The sequence below is a fragment of the Schistocerca cancellata genome, chromosome 8 (genome assembly GCF_023864275.1).
Source record: "Schistocerca cancellata isolate TAMUIC-IGC-003103 chromosome 8, iqSchCanc2.1, whole genome shotgun sequence".
NCBI classification, from domain to species: domain Eukaryota; kingdom Metazoa; phylum Arthropoda; class Insecta; order Orthoptera; family Acrididae; genus Schistocerca; species Schistocerca cancellata.
The window spans coordinates 489,688,398-489,709,802 of NC_064633.1; the positions used below are offsets into that span (position 1 = coordinate 489,688,398).

General features: G+C 41.3%; 1 protein-coding gene across 1 annotated transcript in view; it reads right to left on the reverse strand.

Moving 5' to 3' along the window:
* Window positions 1-4,226: 4,226 nt before the first annotated feature.
* The window catches only part of LOC126095647 (neurogenic protein mastermind-like), a 149,811-nt gene continuing 132,632 nt past the window's right edge, over window positions 4,227-21,405 (reverse strand). Inside the window, exons 8-11 of the mRNA XM_049910408.1 lie at window positions 18,969-19,251; window positions 14,418-14,756; window positions 8,885-9,024; window positions 4,227-7,499 (exon numbers count right to left, since the gene is read on the reverse strand). Of these exons, the coding sequence (XP_049766365.1) occupies window positions 7,221-7,499; window positions 8,885-9,024; window positions 14,418-14,756; window positions 18,969-19,251 (1,041 nt within the window). The 3' untranslated portion in view covers window positions 4,227-7,220. The remainder of the gene's footprint in view (window positions 7,500-8,884; window positions 9,025-14,417; window positions 14,757-18,968; window positions 19,252-21,405) is intronic.

A 21,405-nucleotide genomic window follows, 5' to 3' on the forward strand; every position in this document is an offset into this window, starting at 1 on the left:
ACAGCCGATAATCTCACTGACAGGATGCTGGATTTCAACTGAGCCTGGAACCCTGCATTGGCTCCTATTAAATCATGACGCGAAAATCAAGATTCTTCGATAACAGACCCGTCATAACATTGGTCTAGTACGGTCGTTGGTGAGTATGTCTGGTCACACTGTTTGCAAATTCAGTGTACAGTGCACACACGGGAGAGCCGCTCTGCAATTTTCGGCAGAGGGAGTTTGAATATGGCACCACCTATCTGCAAATCATTGCACATGTGTGAGTTTCGCACCTGCGCATTCTTTGGGCGTCTGTTCTAAAAACGGGGCATCAACATGCGGATACTGTCAGTCGTACCTAGCCACCAGCTAGGTTGAACCACATGAAGATGTCGGACAGTTGCTCCAAGGAAATATTGTGGAAATTGCTGACGATCCGGTGGCTAAACCTGCGAAGACTATTTACAACATATTCGCCAGGAAAGCTTGAAGAATCACCTAAGTAATGATGTTTGTTGGTAGGATTTATGTGGACAGAAGTGTGTAGCTGGCCTTTGGTGAATACGAGATAAACATCAAGAAATGTGGCATGGGATTCAGAATAGGACCATGTGAAATTTAATTGGGATAAGGTATTCAGAGATTTCAGGAATTTTAACAGGCCAGTCTCACCATGATCCATATGGTAAAATGTCATCAAACCAACCAGTGGTTGAAGACAAATGGATCCTAGGAAAGCCCCCTCCAAGTGACCCATGAAAAGGTTGGCATAGGAACGAGCCATCCATGTTGTGTCCACTGTTAGGGTTTAGATGCATATCGGTAATTAGAAATGTGGAAAGGAAATCAATGTGTAGAATAAAATAACATATTTAACCAGTTATCTTATTTGATGTGCTTTCATTCATGGTATGTACATTTCATCCTCAAATCTATAAATATAATACTGGTGAACTGATGAGGAAAGAGTCATACAGACTCTTACAATGGAATTCTTGATGCACATACAGTTAATCAATCATGAGGTAGTATTTTTTCTAGGTGTGGTCATCATTTGTAACAAAAGATTTTGTTTATGGCCCTTGTAGTAATTCTTAGTGCCAGTAACCAAATAATTTTGTATTGATATATGAAATATGCTGAGATGGATGTAAGAGTGTCACAGATTGAAATCAGCTTTATCTTTTATACAGGGTGTTACATAAAGGTACGGCCAAACTTTCAGGAAACATTTCTCACACACAAAGAAAGAAAATATGTTATGTGGACATGTGGCCAGAAACGCTTACTTTCCATGTTAGAGCTATTTTGTTACTTCTCTTCAAATCACATCAATCATGGAATGGAAACACACAGCAACAGAACGTACCAGCGTGACTTCAAACACTCTGTTACAGGAAATGTTCAAAATGTCCTCAGTTAGCGAGGATACATGCATCCACCCTCCGTCGCATGGAATCCCTGATGCGCTGATGCAGCCCTGGAGAATGGCGTATTGTATCACAGCTGTCCACAATACGAGCACGAAGAGTCTCTACATTTGGTACCGGGGTAGCGTAGACAAGAGCTTTCAAATGCCCCCATAAATGAAAGTCAAGAGGGATGAGGTCAGGACAGCGTGGAGGCCATGGAATTGGTCCGCTTCTACCAATCCATCGGTCACCGAATCTGTTGTTGAGAAGCGTACGAACACTTCGAATGAAATGTGCAGGAGCTCCATCGTGCATGAACCACATGTTGTGTCGTACTTGTAAAGGCACATGTTCTAGCAGCACAGGTAGAGTATCCCGTATGAAATCATGGCAGTGAATCTAGGAAATACAGTACATACTGACGAAACTAAAATGATCTCTAACATGGAAATTAAGCATTTCCGGACACGTGTCTACATAACATCTTTTCTTTATTTGTGTGTGAGGAATGTTTCCTGAAAGTTTGGCCGTACCTTTTTGTAACACCCTGTATAATATAAAATTTTGAGAATTATGAAAACTTGAGATGCATTTGCAGTTTTAATGGTTAATTGTTGAGAACCAGCTGCCTCTCTCTATCTTGCCTACCAATTCATCCCTACCCCACCTTGCCCAACAATTTTCCCCTCTTCTTACTCAGTCTCTAATAACTTCATAGTCAATTGCATGTTACACCCTAATCTACCTTCCTCTCCTAAGCCCTCCCTGCTTCACCAGTGTGAGCAGGTACCTTATTTTATGGACTATAAGATGCACTTTTTTCTTCAAAAAATTACCTCCAAAATTCAGTTGTGTTTGATACTCGAAATTAATATATAAATGTGCAGTGTTTGATTTAAAATTTCTGCCAGTCTCAAAAATGGCCATATATTTGATGCCACAGGAAACTTTTATCTGACAATGCTGGATTCAACAGGCAGCAGCAGTGCACCAATGTGACGAACATGAGTTGCAGGGATACACAAGTGTGCTAACACTGTCTCCCTCCTGCCCCACCATCTCAAACCCAGAACATTGTCTAGCCTGTGATGTGTCATTGTGGTTTACAATGCCAGTAAACTTGAATTGAAAGTGAGTTGTGTTATAGGTAATAGTAAAATATTTTTCTTAATAGCTAGTTTTGCAATGGAAAAAATTAAAGGCATTCAAACGATGCATATGCTGTAGAGCATGGAAACAGTGCAGCTGAGCAGCATTTTGGCCCTCCACCGATTGAAAAAAAACATTCACAATTGGCAGGCTAGTAAAGAAGAACTGCAAAAAAGTGAGAAGACTAATTGTGCAAATAGAGGACTGAATGCAATTTGGCCAAAACTAGAAGATGGTGTATTGAAATGGATTCAAGGACACCGACAAAATGGCATTGGAATTAATACAAAAATGATTCAAATACATGCTCATAAGTTAGGGCTGCAGTGAGACTTAACAGACTTTAAGGGTGGAGTTGGTTGGTGCTACAGGTTTATAAAGCGTCACTGACTTAGCTTGCGAACCAAAACCAAAATATCTCACAAAATGCACCACGCTGTTGTCCTTTCATGTTGTGCTGATGGTACTAAACTTAATCCAATGATCATTTTCAAGCACAAAGCAATGCCAAAACCATCTAAAATACCACCATGTGTTGTTGTTCACATACATGACAATGGGTTGGGGGATAAGGCTTGTATGAAATTATTGATCAACAGAGTGAAGGAGAGAAAGAAAGGTGCTTTATTGAAGGAGAGTTCTCTTCTTATGTTAGGAGTCATTTGAAAAGTTATGTGAAAGAGAAATTGAGACCGGGAAATACAAAGGTTGCTGTTTTTCTGGGAGGACTTACTTCACAAGTACAACCTATCGATGTCTCAATAAATAAACCATGTAAAGTGTATATGAGAGAGGAATGGAACAAATTGATGATGGATGAAACCCCAACATGAATTCACACTGATTCACATTGAAGGGAGCTTTAAGATACCTACAATCAAACAAGTGTGTCAGTGGATAAAACAGTTGTGGTCTAGAGTGGGAGAAGACATTATTGTTAAATCTTTCAAGAAGTGCAGCATAAATAACACTCTCGATGGCAGTGAAGACCATCTTATATATGAAGAGGACAATGGTGATGACGAAGAGGAAGGAGAAGATGATGAAAGTGCAAATGACGATTTTCAGGGATTTTTAAGGATCAGTGTGGTTTTATAAACTAAGAATTTTTTTAGTCTAGCTTTGCAGCCTAGTAATAAAATGGTAAAAATGTCATTTTGTTAAAAAGTTGCTTAAAAATTAAGGAGTCTTAGAGTCCATACCATCTTATAGTCTGTATAATACAGTAACCATTCACAAATTCCATGTTTCTGTGTATGTGTCATATTTCTTACTGTTGTTAATTATTAATGGTGATGCAATAACTAAATAATGAAAAATGTAAACCTGCCCAATCATGTTCATCTGTAAGACAATCACAAGTGGATGGCAGTCTGACTTCCAATGCCACTTGTTTATCATGAACACAAGATGTTACTCATCTCAGAATTTATTTTGCTTTTTAAAAAAAGAGGGCAAGACTAATGCAAGTATATGTAGTGCCGGAAACAAGATGTATACACCATACTTGGATAGTTAATTGTTGTAGTAACCACCACACACAATTCCCATATTTATTTATGTATATTTGAGCATGGTAACAACCTCATCTGACACTATTTTTTAACTGTGTTCATACTGAACTGTGCACTGGAATGAGAAAGAACTTCTTAGGATCAGAATGAAATAAAAAATAAAAAATAATCAATTTAGATAAACTTGTATATATATTATATAATAATATAACGTTTGTATAATTTTGCATGGAAACTTAATACAGAACAAATACAAAACACTATCTTGTACAACATTTGAAATAATCATAAAAGTATACATACAGTACTTGACACATTTGGCAAGAGAAGCGGGTGCCCTTTTGACAGATTGATACAATTTTCTACAGGGCACAGCTGCACACATTCACACGCAGATATCACCTTATTACAACACTGCATAAAACTGTACATTCATATATAAAGTCTGAGAAGTGAAAACTGTGTTTCCTCATAGAACACTTTTTCTCCTCTTTGTCTCATCAAAATGTTAAAAAGATTTGGTGTTTTCCTGTAGCAACATATTGAGTATCAATATACCAGAAATGTGGTTGATGTACAGTCAAACCAAAACATTTGTCAACTTCAGCTGGAATAATAACCATACTCTTGCTGTCAAAATCATTCTGAAAATATTTGAACTTAGTAATATATGGCTAATTATGTGTAATGGCGACACCCAGTTACAATAATCCTCTGTAAATGAAACAACTATGACCACAACTACATCCACACTGGAATGACTGTGCACTTAGAAACTGTAATCTAGTAACTGAAAAAGGGCAGGACATCAAATGAACTGACACAAATGCATTCTGATTAAGCAGAATTGGACTACACTGGCTGTTTCTTAAAAAATACTGAGAATTTAAAATACAACACATTATAAATATACCTGGAAAACTTCAAGAATAAATGGAGGAGAAATCATCAGGAGAATTATACAAATTAAAATGTTTCTGCCCCCTCTTCTTTAATGAATCGGTGTCTCTCCTGTCCATTTCAAACGCCTTCAAAATTTTATTGTTAGTTGTCTTCAGATGATGGAATAATGGAATATTGTTTATTTCCAAGATGCTTATCAAACCTAAAAAAAAATTGGAAACTAAGTCCCTTATTACTGAAACCTCCAGGTTTAAATCTCTGCTTCATATGAAAATTTGCATTGCATATATGATACTAATGTTATTACCAGACGTAGAAAAAAAAAAGTCTGAATAAGATAATTCCTAGCAAAGTTAAGGTTAAAATGAACTATTAACTTTCCATAGCACTGGAAAGTCTAATCACTAACTTTAGAAAGGCCTCTATTTACTTTTCCTCAAAAAACAATAACAATGCAATATACATAATAATTTTCTATTTCCTCAAAGTTACATCTAAAAAAGCTACAGAAATCCTCTAGATTGCAGTCTCAAAATTACGAAGATCCTAATGACCTTATGGGGAAGAGGGAGCCACCTAAAAGTAACTGTTTCATTCACAGCCTCCCTCATCACTTAAAATGAAAATAACTCGCTGTAAGAAACCTGACACTTTTTCAGAAGCATATTATCTAATACTGAACCCATTCTCTAGGTGTGAGCCTATTACATGGCGAACTACTGGTGTTGTGGCTTGACTGTACCTCAACCAGTACCTACTCTACTTCAGGCTCAGCTTGAAACTTGCCAGGAATGATTCCATTCCCATACAGTTATGTTCATTCTGTATCACTAACTTCAAAAAGAACAACAATTATTATAATATCATCAATTTTTTTTCTCTGGATCATTTTAAATTATATACATTATGATATTATAAGTATATATAATATGTTCTTTATATCCCTATCAATGTCTTATAAACTTCTACTTGCAAGCCCTTAAAATAAACAGCAAAAATTGTTAACAAAAATACTGATTCCTTTTTGTCTGTCAACATTTAATGAAGTTTTAATTGATCTGTTAGTAAAGAATATGATTGAAGGTTGATCCCATACTAGAATGAGAGCTTCGGTGGTTGGAGGTGGTCCCAACTCCACTTCAACAGCATTCACAAGCCTGAGGTAGCTGCACTGCATCACATGAATACTTCCTTGCATCTGCCACAAGTTGTCTGATAAACACTTTACATCCTGATGCAGCTTGTGCATATTAAACACCATAAACAAAAAATTATTGCAAATGAAGCAACTGAGACAGGAATTAACATATTTTAAAGATATAATTACACACTGAAAATATCTCTTAAATATTTAATGATTTACCACATCATGGTTGCAGTGTTTCGTGAAAGCATTGCTGTTCAATAAACATTAAAGATTTCATGGCAATTTAAACTGGGTCAAAAATTATTTGAGTTGTTTGATTCAATATAAATGAATTTAACTACAACAAAAACAATGGAAAGCACTGGCAAGAGAACACAAGTATGTATAAGTGGGCAACATTGTGCAATCAGCATAAAAACAGAAAAACAGCAACACTGTTTCTTAAGTTTATATCTGAGGTTTAGCCAGGGTTTTAAGCTCAGGATGTTGTGTTTGTATCTGTATATTTGAGGTTACAGTTATCTGTGTTTGCCCCAGCTGCTCATATGAGAAATGTTCATTTGAATTACATAAATAAAATTACAATATTTGATAGCTAGTGTACGTGCACTGTAATAGGACACAATGTTGAATTTCTGCTCACAACAGACTTGCAGGTCTAGATCACAAATATCAGTGTTCCACTATACCACACTGTTGTTTCTTACAGATACACACAGCCATAACTAAAAGTGAATTCACCGATTGTCCAATGTATTTCCTAAATGTGTCCCTCGTTACATTCTACACTTTACGAGATGAGTTCTCGTACAACAGTCAAACCAAACTAGACTCTCTTGACAGAACAAATACTGGAATGTTAATGTCATGTTCAGCTCTCGAGATCCTAACCGCTCAGTATCACTCCTCTTCTAAATCCTCCGTCTGACAGGTCACTTTAACTATTTTCTAATGATCACCCTTACTGCATCTTATTTATTTGGTAACTGCTGTATGTCTGTGATTCACTAAGATTGTCCACCAAGTGAAGGACCTGGACTCAGAACTCAACACAGTCACACTCTAGAAAATGCTGCCGCATTACGGTGCACAGAGCACCTAAAACCATTCCTATAATATATCTTGAAAATTAAATGACGACCCTGCATCGAGGGAATTAAGAAGTTCTGCGGCTGAAAACTGACTCGAATCTCCTGACGGCAACTGTTCGAGGAACTCGAGACTGAAGTCTGGTGGGGGCTGTGAGTTTGAAGCAGAGCTCACTGGGGTGGTGGTGGGGTGCTGCTGTAGCACTGGGCTGCTGACGTACGGGGGGAGGTGAGAGGAAGTATGGTGAGGTGGCACTCCACTCGCAGATAGCGACTGTGACATCTGCAGGTTCATTGACATCTGAAACAGAATTCAAATAACACTCAGCTTTTGTTTGCATTGGTTCAAGAGTGGCATCATGTTCAGTTGTTAGCCTACATACAATTAATGCCTTATCTTAAAGAGTAACAATAAACTGTAACCCTTCCAGCCAATTTTGCGGGTCACCAAGAAAGCACTTCTGATACTAGTATCAAATAAAGAACTTAATTTGAGGAAGCTACTCACCATAGAGCAGAGATGCTGAGTTGTAGATAGGTTCAACAAGAAGGCTCTCACAATTAAAGCTTTCAGCCGTTGACGCCTACTCACACACACACACACACACACACACACACACACACACACAACTGCAGTCTCATGCAACTGGCAACTGAAACTGCATTGGGAGCAGCAGCACCATTGTGTGATGAGAGTGGTGACTGAGTGGGGGTAAGGAGGAGGCTGGGGAGGGAAGGGGGAGGGATAGTATGGTGGGGTTGGCAGACAGGGAAGTGCTGCAGGTTAGACTGAGAGTAGGGGAGAGGTGGGCGAGGAAGTAGCAGAAAAGTAGAGCAATAAAAAAGACTGGGTGTGATGGTGGAATGACGGCTGTGTAGTGCTGGAATAGAAACAGGGAAGGGGCTGAATGGGTGAGGACAATGACTAACTATGGTTGAGGTCAGGAGGGTTACGGAAACATAGGACATACTGCAGGGAAAGTTCCCACCTGTGCTTCCCTGCAGTTCCCGTAACCCTCCTGCTCTCAACCTAAGTTACTCTTTGTCCTCAACAATCCAGCCCCTTCCCTGTTCCCATTCCAAAACTACACAGCCGTCATAGTGCCATCACTCCCAGTTCTTTTACTTCTCTCTCTCCTTTTCCGCTGCTTCCACCCACCCCCTCCCATTCTCTCGCCTGCCCTCTGTCTAACTTGCAGAACTTCACTGTCCACCTGTGTGTGTGTGTGTGTGTGTGTGTGTGTGTGTGTGTGTGGTCTATTGTTGACGAAGGCCTCAAGGCTGAAAGCTTTAATTGTGAGAGTCTTTTTGTTGTGCCTATTTGCGCTTTTTGTTGTGCCTATTTGCCAATCAGCATCTCCACTATATGGTGAGTAGCAACTTTCCTTTTCATAATATTGTTAATTTGAGGAAGAAATATTTCAGATAATTGAGTATAAAGGGAGCAAGTGCTACTCAGATATGAAAAGATTGGCACAGAAATAGAAATCACAGCGGACAGATGCCATAATTGTAACAAATTCATTTCCCATAAGGATGAAAGTGTAAGTAGTGGCAACAACTGGCAAATTAAAGTGTGGGAGGAGAAGATATTAATATGGTACTGGAAACTCCAGGGTGTCTTATCTGACAAAAAGACAAGTAAGCAATGCCAGCACTGTATGGTACCATAAATGTAGCACTCACCTGACCAGGGCCTGGTCCTGGGGGCATGCCCATCTGCTGCTGTTGCGACATCATCTGCTGCAATGTCGGCATGCCCTGGTTCCTAGATGCTACGAGCTGCTGCTGCTGCTGTTGCTGCATCTGAGCCATACTGAAGGACCCTGCAGAATTATAATGAAAATAAATTACACATCCAGTTAGTGACACATCAGTTATTTGAGAATTATGATCGTACATTATGCAAGTCAACTTGTTTTAGTAAGTGGGGGAAGTTTTAGTCTAAATGTTGTGGCATTCATTGCAAAGTAACAGGAAGTGGCAAATCTCAGAAATGAAAGCTACACCTGTCAGATAAAATTTTAATTCTTATTAACAAAAATTGACTTGCACTACTAATTTTTACCATGAAATGGGGCCCATAAGCAAAATCATGTTGTGTATAGCAAGCAAGTAAACTTACTTAAAATGAGTGGTGACATGACAGATCCAATTAGCTTTCACTATAACACTAAAAAAACAATTAAATGAAAAGCTCCAATTTTATTTCCCAATGATGCTAAAATATTATCAAGATCAGCCTTGAGTGGACTCACAAAGACAAGGAGATATGGATGGGAGCTGTAAGACCTGCAGAAACATCTAACCTAACTGAGCTAAACAGCAATGAGAAATGAGGCAGTGAGCATGGAGAAAGAGAGATACAATCCCAAAAATTAATCAATATATAGTCTTAGTTTGAATATAATAGAGGGAAATATTCCACGTGGGAAAAATATATGTAAAAAGAAAGATGATGAGACTTACCAAACAAAAGCGCTGGCAGGTAGATAGACACACAAACAAACACAAACATACACACAAAATTCTAGCTTTCGCAACCAACGGTTGCCTCGTCAGGAAAGAGGGAAGGAGAGGGAAAGACAAAAGGATTTGGGTTTCAAGGGAGAGGGTAAGGAGTCATTCCAATCCCGGGAGCGGAAAGACTTACCTTAGGGGGAAAAAAGGACAGGTATACACTCGCACGCACACACACATATCCATCCGCATATACACAGACACAAGCAGACATTTGTAAAGGCAAAGAGTTTGGGCGGAAGTACAGAGGCAAAGATGATGTTGAAAGACAGGTGAGGTATGAGCGGCGGCAAATTGAAATTAAAAATTAGCGGAGATTGAGGCCTGGCGGATAGCGAGAAGAGAGGATATGCTGAAGGGCAAGTTCCCATCTCCGGAGTTCTGACAGGTTGGTGTTAGTGGGAAGTATCCAGATAACCCGGATGGTGTAACACTGTGCCAAGATGTGCTGGCCATGCACCAAGGCATGTTTAGCCACAGGGTGATCCTCATTACCAGCAAACACTGTCTGCCTGTGTCCATTCATGCGAATGGACAGTTTGTTGCTGGTCATTCCCACATAGAACGCTTCACAGTGTAGGCAGGTCAGTTGGTAAATCACGTGGGTGCTTTCACACGTGGCTCTGCCTTTGATCGTGTACACCTTCCGGGTTACAGGACTGGAATAGGTGGTGGTGGGAGGGTGCATGGGACAGGTTTTACACCGGGGGCGGTTACAAGGGTAGGAGCCAGAGGGTAGGGAAGGTGGTTTGGGGATTTCATAAGGATGAACTAAGAGGTTACGAAGGTTAGGTGGACGGCGGAAAGACACTCTTGGTGGAGTGGGGAGGATTTCATGAAGGATGGATCTCATTTCAGGGCAGGATTTGAGGAAGTCGTATCCCTGCTGGAGAGCCACATTCAGAATCTGATCCAGTCCCGGAAAGTATCCTGTCACAAGTGGGGCACTTTTGGGGTTCTTCTATGGAAGGTTCCGAGTTTGAGGAGATGAGGAAGTGGCTCTGGTTATTAGCTTCTGTACCAGGTCGGGAGGGTAGTTACGGGATGCAAAAACTGTTTTCAGGTTGTTGGTGTAATGGTTCAAGGATTCCGGACTGGAGCAGATTCGTTTGCCACAAAGACCTAGGCTGTAGGGAAGGGACCGTTTGATGTGGAATGGGTGGCAGCTGTCATAATGGAGGTACTGTTGCTTGTTGGTGGGTTTGATGTAGACGGATGTGTGAAGCTGGCCATTGGACAGGTGGAGGTCAACGTCAAGGAAAGTGGCATGGGATTTAGAGTAGGACCAGGTGAATCTGATGGAACGAAAGGAGTTGAGGTTGGAGAGGAAATTCAGGAGTTCTTCTTCACTGTGAGTCCAGATCATGAAAATGTCATCAATAAATCTGTACCAAACTTTGGGTTGGCAGGCCTGGGTAACCAAGAAGGCTTCCTCTAAGCGACCCATGAATAGGTTGGCATACGAGGGGGCCATCCTGGTACCCATAGCTGTTCCCTTTAATTGTTGGTATGTCTGGCCTTCAAAAGTGAAGAAGTTGTGGGCCAGGATGAAGCTGGCTAAGGTAATGAGGAAAGAGGTTTTAGGTAGGGCGGCAGGTGATCGGCGTGAAAGGAAGTGCTCCATTGCAGCGAGGCCCTGGACATGCGGAATATTTGTGTATAAGGAAGTGGCATCAATGATTACAAGGATGGTTTCCACTTTCTCAAACGCCTGGAATCCCTACCCAGTCTTTTACCCCCGGAAACCTTCATAACCTCTTAGTTCATCCTTATGAAATCCCCAAACCACCTTCCCTACCCTCTGGCTCCTACCCCTGTAACTGCCCCCGGTGTAAAACCTGTCCCATGCACCCTCCCACCACCACCTATTCCAGTCCTGTAACCCGGAAGGTGTACATGATCAAAGGCAGAGCCACGTGTGAAAGCACCCACGTGATTTACCAACTGACCTGCCTACACTGTGAAGCGTTCTATGTGGGAATGACCAGCAACAAACTGTCCATTCGCATGAATGGACACAGGCAGACAGTGTTTGTTGGTAATGAGGATCACCCTGTGCCTTGGTGCATGGCCAGCACATCTTGGCACAGTGTTACACCGTCCAGGTAATCTGGATACTTCCCACTAACACCAACCTGTCAGAACTCCGGAGATGGGAACTTGCCCTTCAGCATATCCTCTCTTCTCGCTATCTGCCAGGCCTCAATCTCCACTAATTTCTAATTTCAATTTGCCGCCGCTCATACCTCACCTGTCTTTCAACATCATCTTTGCCTCTGTACTTCCACCCAAAGTCTTTGCCTTTACAAATGTCTGCTTGTGTCTGTGTATATGCGGATGGATATGTGTGTGTGCGTGCGAGTGTATACCTGTCCTTTTTTCCCCCTAAGGTAAGTCTTTCCGCTCCCGGGATTGGAATGACTCCTTACCCTCTCCCTTAAAACCCAAATCCTTTTGTCTTTCCCTCTCCTTCCCTCTTTCCTGACGAGGCAACCGTTGGTTGCGAAAGCTAGAATTTTGTGTGTATGTTTGTGTTTGTTTGTGTGTCTATCGACCTGCCAGCGCTTTTGTTTGGTAAGTCTCATCATCTTTCTTTTTAGATATATAGTCTTAGTTTAGTATGTATGTATGTATGTACTTCGGCAACTAATAAGGTATGATATTTAATATCAGCTATAAGACAAGTAAAAGCTAATAACTTCTTAAGGGTAAATTTTGCTTTATGGACATCTAGTCTGCAGAGAGGGGAAATTTTCTAGGAGTCTAGAAAAGTGACCAAACCTGCTTATTTTATAAGACAACTATGACTGTGCAATAGAGCAAGCTGTGATTTTTCTACTTGTTCTTGTATCACTCCTGATGCCAATATTATTTTTCCCCTTTTCTGATTTGTTAGCAGAGCATACACCGTAATTACCTGAAATAACTAATTTCTTATTCACATTGTATCATGCTGAAATTTGTTACTCACAATATAACTTACTGACTACTGATGGCACTAATATACCGGGTGATCAAAAAGTCAGTATAAATTTGAAAACTTAATAAACCACGGAATGATGTAGACAGAGAGGTAAAAACTGTCACACATGCTTGGAATGACATGGGGTTTTATTGGGGGTGGGGGGTGGGGGGGGGAGTGGGGGGGGGGGAGGGAGTATTGCTACACGCGTGGAAGATCTCTTGCTCTCTTGCGCACGTCATTTGGTGATGATCGTGTGCTCAGCCACCACTTTCATCATGCTTGGCCTCCCAGGTCCCCAGACCTCAGTCCATGTGATTAGTGGCTCTGGGGTTACCTGAAGTTGCAAGTGCATCGTGATCGACCAACATCTCTAGGGATGCTGAAAGACAACATCCGACGCCAATGCCTCACCATAACTCCGGACATGCTTTACAGTGCTGTTCACAACATTATTCCTTGACTGCAACTATTGTTGAGGAATGATGGTGGAAATATTGAGCATTTTCTGTAAAGAACATCGTCTTTGCTTTGTCTTACTTTGTTATGCTAATATTGCTATTCTGATCAGATGAAGCGCCATCTGTTGGACATTTTTTGAACTATGTATTTTTTGGTTCTAATAAACCCCATGTCATTCCAAGCATGTGTGTCAATTTGTACCTCTCTATCTACATTATTCCATGATTTATTTGGTTTTCAAATTTATACTGACTTTTTGATCAGCCGGTATTTAGTTCATATTTTTTTGGTTCATATTATTTTATTTAAGGATATATTCATAATTTATGATATCAGTAAACTAAGTGCATGTCAAAATTCTACCCTTCTAAAAAAATTTTGTTTTAAGATTGGCATAGCTTATTTGGAACCATTCAGTGTCCTCTTTCAAGCAAACATTATACTTTCTCCAAAAACTGGATTTTTCAAATTTAGTCATACTTATAATGTTCATTTTCCAGAATGTTCCAATCTTTAGTGCAATTCTTACCAAAATCTAGTTTACAATTTTACAGTCCTGATTTTTCTGTTTCTAAAATTGTATACATTTACTGAAATCACCTGTTACTTTGTTATTATACCAATGAGAAAACATCACTACATAGGTAATTCTTCATACTCTTTGGGAATACCTTTTTACATTAAAACTTCCCTCAGATAAAACAGTACCTAGCATTTTGCCATTTTTAACTGTGCAGATTTTGGATAAATAAATTTATTTCATTCCTACTGTATCTCCATACCTTTCCTTTTTTCCTAGTCTCTTGTGTTATAATCCAAAATATAATAGCTAAATATTTTACTGTTTTTGTAATTTCTGTAATACATGCATCTATAAATATGCATCAATGGCTGGTATTCAAAAAGTGAAGATGTATGTCAGACAGTCCAACTTCCATGTCAGTTCTGCTTGAAAATTTTGTCAAATCACTTGTAGAATATGTAACTTATTAATAGCTGTTGTGAAATCTAGATCATAATAATAACAAGGTGACCATCTGAACTGTTTCGTAATAATAAATAAGAATGAATTGAAGAAAGAAAAGTCAGTTGTTTTGTGTTATATCGTTTATTAGCTGTCTGTATAACTTACAAATTACTGCAAGAAGATCAGATTGATGGATTTTAATGAGACTGAAGAGGTTCGAAACAGATCACTAAGGTTACAATCAGTAATTCACACACACAAGAAATGATTAACAGTCATAATTAGGCAAATGTAGAAGTCAAACATACCTTGGTGCAAGTGCTGTTGCTGCTGCTGCTGGAAAGCAGCAGCCGAGCCGGCTCCATTCCTGAAGACAGCGCTCTGCTGCTGTGAGACAAGGAGGTGCCTCCAATCCTGGCGGGCCCCGAGCCCCGTGTCGGGCCCAACGCTGACGTTGGGCGGCCGCTGCTGGCGCTGCTGCTGTGGCGGTGGTGCCCCCTGGGCCTGCGGGCCACCGTAGCGGTGTGGCCCCACACCCAGACCCACTCCCACTCCCACCCCCACCCCGACACCGACACCGAGGCCTGCCATGGCCTGTTGCTGCTGCAGGTAGCCACCTCCCACCATCTGTGGTCGCATCATTGGACCTGAGATGAAGCAGAGAGAGTGTTGTCAGTCACGTATTATTGCGTGCAGCTCAGCAACATGGTTTGTATTTGCCTCTTCACTGTGTCAGTTCATTAATTGGCGTGTAAGTTTGGTACATACCTGTACAATGCCAGCAAGTTTAACACTTTCTCCTCCTGATAACATTCCTTATAGGATACCACTAACAAGCTCTGAGTAAACTGAGAATTGCTTTCTTAATTCGTTTAATAATGTCTAATATTTCTGCTTATTCTCTTCAGTCTCAGACATATGCCTTTACTGTATAATGTGACACATCAGTACATTCCTGTAACACTGACTAAATGAAGTTATGTTCAAATTTTGATCTGTTAACTGTCAGAAAGATTTTCTGCAGCTTCACAATGTTCTTCATGGAATTTGGTGTGATAGTTTTTGAAGGAGGACTATACCCACCTCTTTCTTACATTCGTGATACATGCATTGTATCTCCTTAGATTACTTGGAGCATAACTCTTATATATGGTTGGTGGGCAGAGGGGGGGGCATGAGAGAACATTGTTTAACCAATTCACTGTGTTGTACAGGTCTACCCATCTGCTTAATTGTTAACTATTAACTGTTATGTGGTTTACACTGACCATTTGTGATGATGCTGTATGAAAGTTTGATATTACTGTTCTCGATCTAGCCAAAGTGGAGAGATACAAGTTTTGTAGGGGATTTGACTCTTAATATGACCCATTAGAGGAATTTGGGGTTTCTTGTAGCTGAGCTGCTTTTCAATTCAGTCCCTGGATATCCAGAAGCATGTGACATCTATTTATTTTCAAAACTATTCTTGGTATTGTATCTCAGATTTCTTTTTAATTTCTTGGTAACCCTATAACTCATTTATGGTAAATGTTCCAAAGCCAGCTCTCCATTTGGTCACATTTCTTTCATCATATGCCAGTAATTCCTATGATGTCCCATTTCATACAGTGTACAGTTAAATACAGTAGAAGCAGCCATACCTTTAAGTTCACAATACAATACAATCAGCAGATTACAGAAAAACTCCAACCAGCTACATTTTGACCAATACATATATAAGGTATAAGCATCTTCTCACAAAGGAACCTTTGTAATATTAATATTTGATTGAATATGCCGCCTATAAGAAAATATATAAATAGTAGTTTTTTTCTTGTTGTCATGCAGACTGAATTGTTGTCTCCAAGGAAACAGCATTGGTAGGAAGAGGGTCATCTAACATCATGTAGTTATTGCATCCTCAGCATAGCTCAGAGCTGCTTTTAGTTCCTCTTCTAACAGTTTGTTGTTCCTAGTTTAAACTGACCTTTGTGCAAGAAATTTATTGGTGAAAGGTGCAGCATCTGCAACTGCTTACTATTTTTGCTCCTTTTTAATAATGGGCTGTTACACATAAATGCAGTGTCAAAAAAGCTGTGATTTAATAGGTAAGGTGTTACACCAGCAAAAGTTATCTAGTTCACAAAAGTGCAGATTGTGTGCTTTCAAATATGCATGGAGAGAGAAATTTAGTGGTCTGACAGACAAGTTTACAGCAACTTAGATGTTGTGCTCCTGCTGTAACCCCACTGGAAAGGTGAAATTAACGGTTTTGCAATAGATGTAAACGAAAGGACACGAAAGGAAGTGAAGGTAGGCCAAGAGGGGATATGGAAGTTCCCTACAGATGCAACAGAAATCACTGGATACGATGAGCTAAAAGTTGCATTTGTCAACAAAACCTGTGAGGAGGTTTCCGCAGACTGGATTGCAGTAGATTCCATTCAAACTGCAGTCAGTATGCCAAGTATGTGTTAATGACTATTGCTGAATGAAGATTACAGTTACAGCTCAAGAAGCAACAATTTCTAGATATAGAATTCTGAAAAGGCATGAGCTGTCATAGAGACTGAATGAGACAGCTCAAAAGTAATGTGTTTTGCACTATGTGTAAAGTGAGTGTTTTTTCCCCAACTGTATCAGGACCCACATACCCTGACATCTGGAAACATAAAGTGTCAACTTGAAACATAGGAGCAGGAAGAGGAGTTTGTTTTCCAACAAGAAATCACTATCTGCTGCAGTTCAAATATTTGGTGGCCCCTAAATCAACACCATCAATTCAACAATTGAGCACCTTTTGGCTATATATGACACCTTTTGCACACTCCAAGGTTCTTGAATGTCATAGTGTACAATTTCCTCCCACAGAATATCACTGACGAGAAAATTTACATCACTGCACTGCAAGTGTAATATCACAACTGAGAACAAACATGGAAAACAGCACATCAGTGCATGTTGAGAGGGTTTGGTAAAGGTGGGTTACCACCTGAATATCTGTCACAGTACATCGAGTCCATCTGTAGGCCATGTAAAAACCGCTTTGCAATAGCAGTAAGATTCCATGTATAGTTTTAATATTAGTAAAGTTGTCTGGCATAGTCTGTAGGAAGACTGAAAGTGGAATTTCCAGCAGCCCGATTAGAAAGGTTTTCTTCTTCTGCATATTGGCAAATTTCCAACGAAATATGAGTGAGCACTGTATAGTAAGTATACACATTGAGTGTAAGTGACTGTACTGTATATACGTGTAGTATAGTGCTGTGTTTGTGTTGTATTACAATGACAAAAGGGAAAGAGTGAACTCTGGTGCTGCCACAGGCTGTTCATCTATCCACTGAGGGGACTACCGAGTTTAGTGTCCTCAATTGACGAAACAGATCATACATACCATACGCCTTCACTCCACGAGAAACTGTGGAGGGTTCGGAATTTAAATCAAAAGATTAGTTCGAAACCCAGCGATTGGGAACTGTAAAGCACACGTTTCGCTCTCTCGCTGGCCAAATACTAGTGATGCAGTTCATCCCACCACCAGGATGGACATTTGTGGTTAGTTTATGGGCCTACAATAATGTGTTTAGGAAAGGTCAGACAATTGTGTCCAGACGTTAAAAATAGTGGTACCTGTGAGTACAGTGCCACAGCACAAGTCCATGTTTGTGACTTTGGCTAGAGAGGCATGTTTCAGTATTTTTAATATAGCAAAGTTTAATAAGTCACAGTTGCAAAACGCTGACAAGAATTATTTACTAAGAATGGAAAACTAGTAAAAGCTGAATCTAAAGACAACCAGTGTGCATTCTGGAGAAATGTAGGAACACGCGAGGCAATAGTAACCCTACGACTTATCTAAGAATACGGGTTTAAGGAAGGTGAAGCTACATTTATAGTATTTGTAGATTTAAAGAAAGCTGGAAAGCACACTCTGAAATTCCAAAGGTAATAGGGGTAAGAAATGGCGGGCCATCGTTTATTTAGAATTGGTACAGAAATGAGGCTGCAATTATAAGTGTTGAAGGACACGAAAGGGAAGCAGTAATTGAGGAGGGGTAGAAGAGATAGGGTTGTAACCTATCTCTGGTGTTATTCAACCTTCACATGAGCAAGAAGTAAAGGAAACGAAGGAGAAAATTGGAAAGGGATTTAAAGTTAATGGAAGAGATATAAAAATTTTAAGGTTTGTTGATGGCATTGTAATTCTGTAAGAGTCAGGAATGAACTTGAAAGAGCAGTTGAATGGAAGGGACAGTGAGTTGGAAAGAGATTATAAGGTGAATATCAACAATGTAATGGAATGTACTCGAATTGAATCAGATGTTGTGAGGGAATCAGATTAGGAAATGTGACAGTAAAAGTTGTAGATGGGTTTAGCTATTTGGACAGCAAAGTAACTGACGATGCCTGAGGTAGAGAAGACAAGGTGCACTCTGGCAATGCCAAGAAAAGTGTTTCTCAAAAAGAGAAATTTTGTTAACGTCAAATATACACTTAAACGTCTGCAAGTACTTTTTCGAGGTATTTGTACAGAATGTAGCATCGGATGGAAGTGAAATGTGGATGACAAGTGGTCCAGATGGGAGAAGAATATGAGCTTTTGAAATGAGGTACTACATAAGAATGATTAAGACTAGATTGGTAAATCGAGTAACTAATGAGGAGGTAGTAAACAGAAGTGGGCAATAAAATAAATTAATAAATTTGAGGCTCAACTCGAGTAAAAGCAATCGTCATTTTGGTAGTGGAGACCAGTGTGTGTGTGTGTGTGTGGGGGGGGGGGGGGGGGGGTGAGGCTGAAGGCTCGAATACAGTAAGCAGGTTCGAGTGGATGTAGACTGCAGTAGTACGGGGAGTCGCACAGCAGCGGGACTCACCGGACGGCGGCATGGGCTGGTGCGGCGGGCGGCGCATGGCAAAGCGCTGCTGCTGCTGCGGCGGCGGCTGCTGGGCCAGCGCGGGCGGCACGGCCTTGTACTCGGGCGGCGGCGGGCGCGCGCCCTGCGGCGGCCCGGGCCGCAGCGGCGCCCGAGAGGCGGCCGCGCGCTGCTGCAGGCTCTGCTGCGTGAAGTTGATGGTCTGCGACTGCGACGCCGACGCCGCGTACTCGCCCAGGTAGCCCTTCAGGTCCGACAGCTGCAGCTGCTGGCCCGCCGTCACCTGCCGGCAGCGAGGGACGCGCTCGCTGCTAAACGAGCACTTTGCTTCTCTACAACTACCGTACTCTACATGTACACACACACACACACACACACACACACACACACACACACTGCAAGCCACTTTACGGTACACGGCGGAGGGTACCTAGTACAACCACTACTCATTACCTTAGGTATTCCACTTGCAAATACAGCGAGGCAAAAACTGCGGTCTATAAGCCTCGGTACGAGCCCTAATTTCTCTTATCTTATTTTCGAGGTCCGTATGCGAAATGTATTTGGTGGCAGTAGAATCGTTCTGCAGTCAGCTTTTGTCGATAGTATTCGTCGAAAAGAACGTCGCCTTTCCTCCAGTGTATCCTGTTTCAGTTCCGGAAGCATCGCCGTTATACCTGGGTGTTGTTCGAACCTGCTGGCAACGAATCTAGCAGTCTTCCTCTGATTTGCTTAGATATCCTCCTCCAATCTGACCTGTGCGGATCCCAGACACTCGAGCAATACTCACGAATGAACTTGATTAGCGTTCTATATGCGGTGCCCTTCCAGATGAACCACACTTTGCTGAAATCATACCAAATTACCCAGGTCGATTATTCGACTGAGGCGACCAAAGTCATGGGATATCTCATATCGTATAGGATTTTTTTTTCCAGCGTAGTGCAACAGCTTCACGTCTCATGGACTCCACGAGTCGTTGGAAGTCCCCTGCAGAAATATTGACCCATCCTGCCTCTATAGCCGTCCGTAATTGCGAAAGTATTGCGGTGTAATTGCGAAAGTGTTGCCGGTGCAGGACGTTGTGCACGAATTCACCTCTCGGTTACGTCCCATTAATGTTTGATGCGATTCACGTCGGATGATCTGGGTGGCCAAACCATTCACTCGAACTGTCCAGAATGTTCTTCAAACCAATCGCGAACAGTTGTGACCTGGTGACATGGCGCATTATCATCCATAAAAACTCCATTGCTGTTCGCGAAAATGAGTCCATGAATTGGAGTACCCAGTTCATCCCATGTAAACACAACCCACACCATTATGGGGCCACCAACATCTTGCACACTGCCCTCTTTACAACTTCGGTCCATGGCTTCGTGGGGTCTGCGCCACAGTCGAACCTACCATCAGCTGTTACCAACTGAAATCGGGACTCGTCTGAATAGGCCCCGGTTTTCCAGTCGTGCACTGTTCAGCCAATACGGTCATGAGCCCAGGATAGACGCTGCAGGTGATGTGCTGTTAGGAAGGCACTAGCGTCGGTCGTCTGCTGCCGTAACCCATTAACGCCAAGCTTCGCCGTATTGCCCTAATTCCTAGTCGGTAACTACGACCCACTTTAATTTCTGTGGTTATTTCACACTGTGTTGCTTGTCGTTAGCACTGACAGCTCTACCCAAACACCGCTGCTCTCGGTCGTTAACTGAAGGGCATCGGCCACTGTGTTGACCGTCGTGAGAGGAATGCCTGAAATTTTGTACTCTCGGCACACTCTTGACACTTTATCTCGGAATATTGAATTGCCTGACGATTGCCGAAATGGAATGTCCCATGCATCTAATTCCAACTATCATTCCGCGTTCAAAATATGTTTATTTCACGCCATTCGGCCATATTCACGTCCGAAACCATTTCAAGTGACTCACCTGGGTACAAATGACAGCTCCGCCAATGCACTGTCCTTTGTTACTTCTGTACCCGATACTACCGCCATCTGTATACGTGTATATAGTCATTCCATGCCTTTTGACACCTCAGTATACAGTCCTCACACGCCCGCTCCATTCCTTATCGCTCTGCATAGTTACGCCTAGATATTTAGTCGACGTAATAGTGTCCAGCAGCACGCTACTAATGCTCTATGCGAAATTCACTGGATTGTTTCTTCTATTTGGCTGCATTCACTTACATTTTTCTACATTTCGAGCTAGCTGCCATCCATCATATCGACTGGAAATTTTGTCTACGCCATCTGGTATCTTCCTATAATCATACTTTTCCCCAGGAAAAATTAGGGTGCCAGACTGCAGGCTGTTGGTGAAGCTCTGAGCATACGAAATAGGTTCACTGATACTATGCGAACTAATATAATCCACTACTTTGTTCTCGAAGGTGAGTGTTCACTGGAGACAAGTGATTGTCAGGTGTGGCCTAG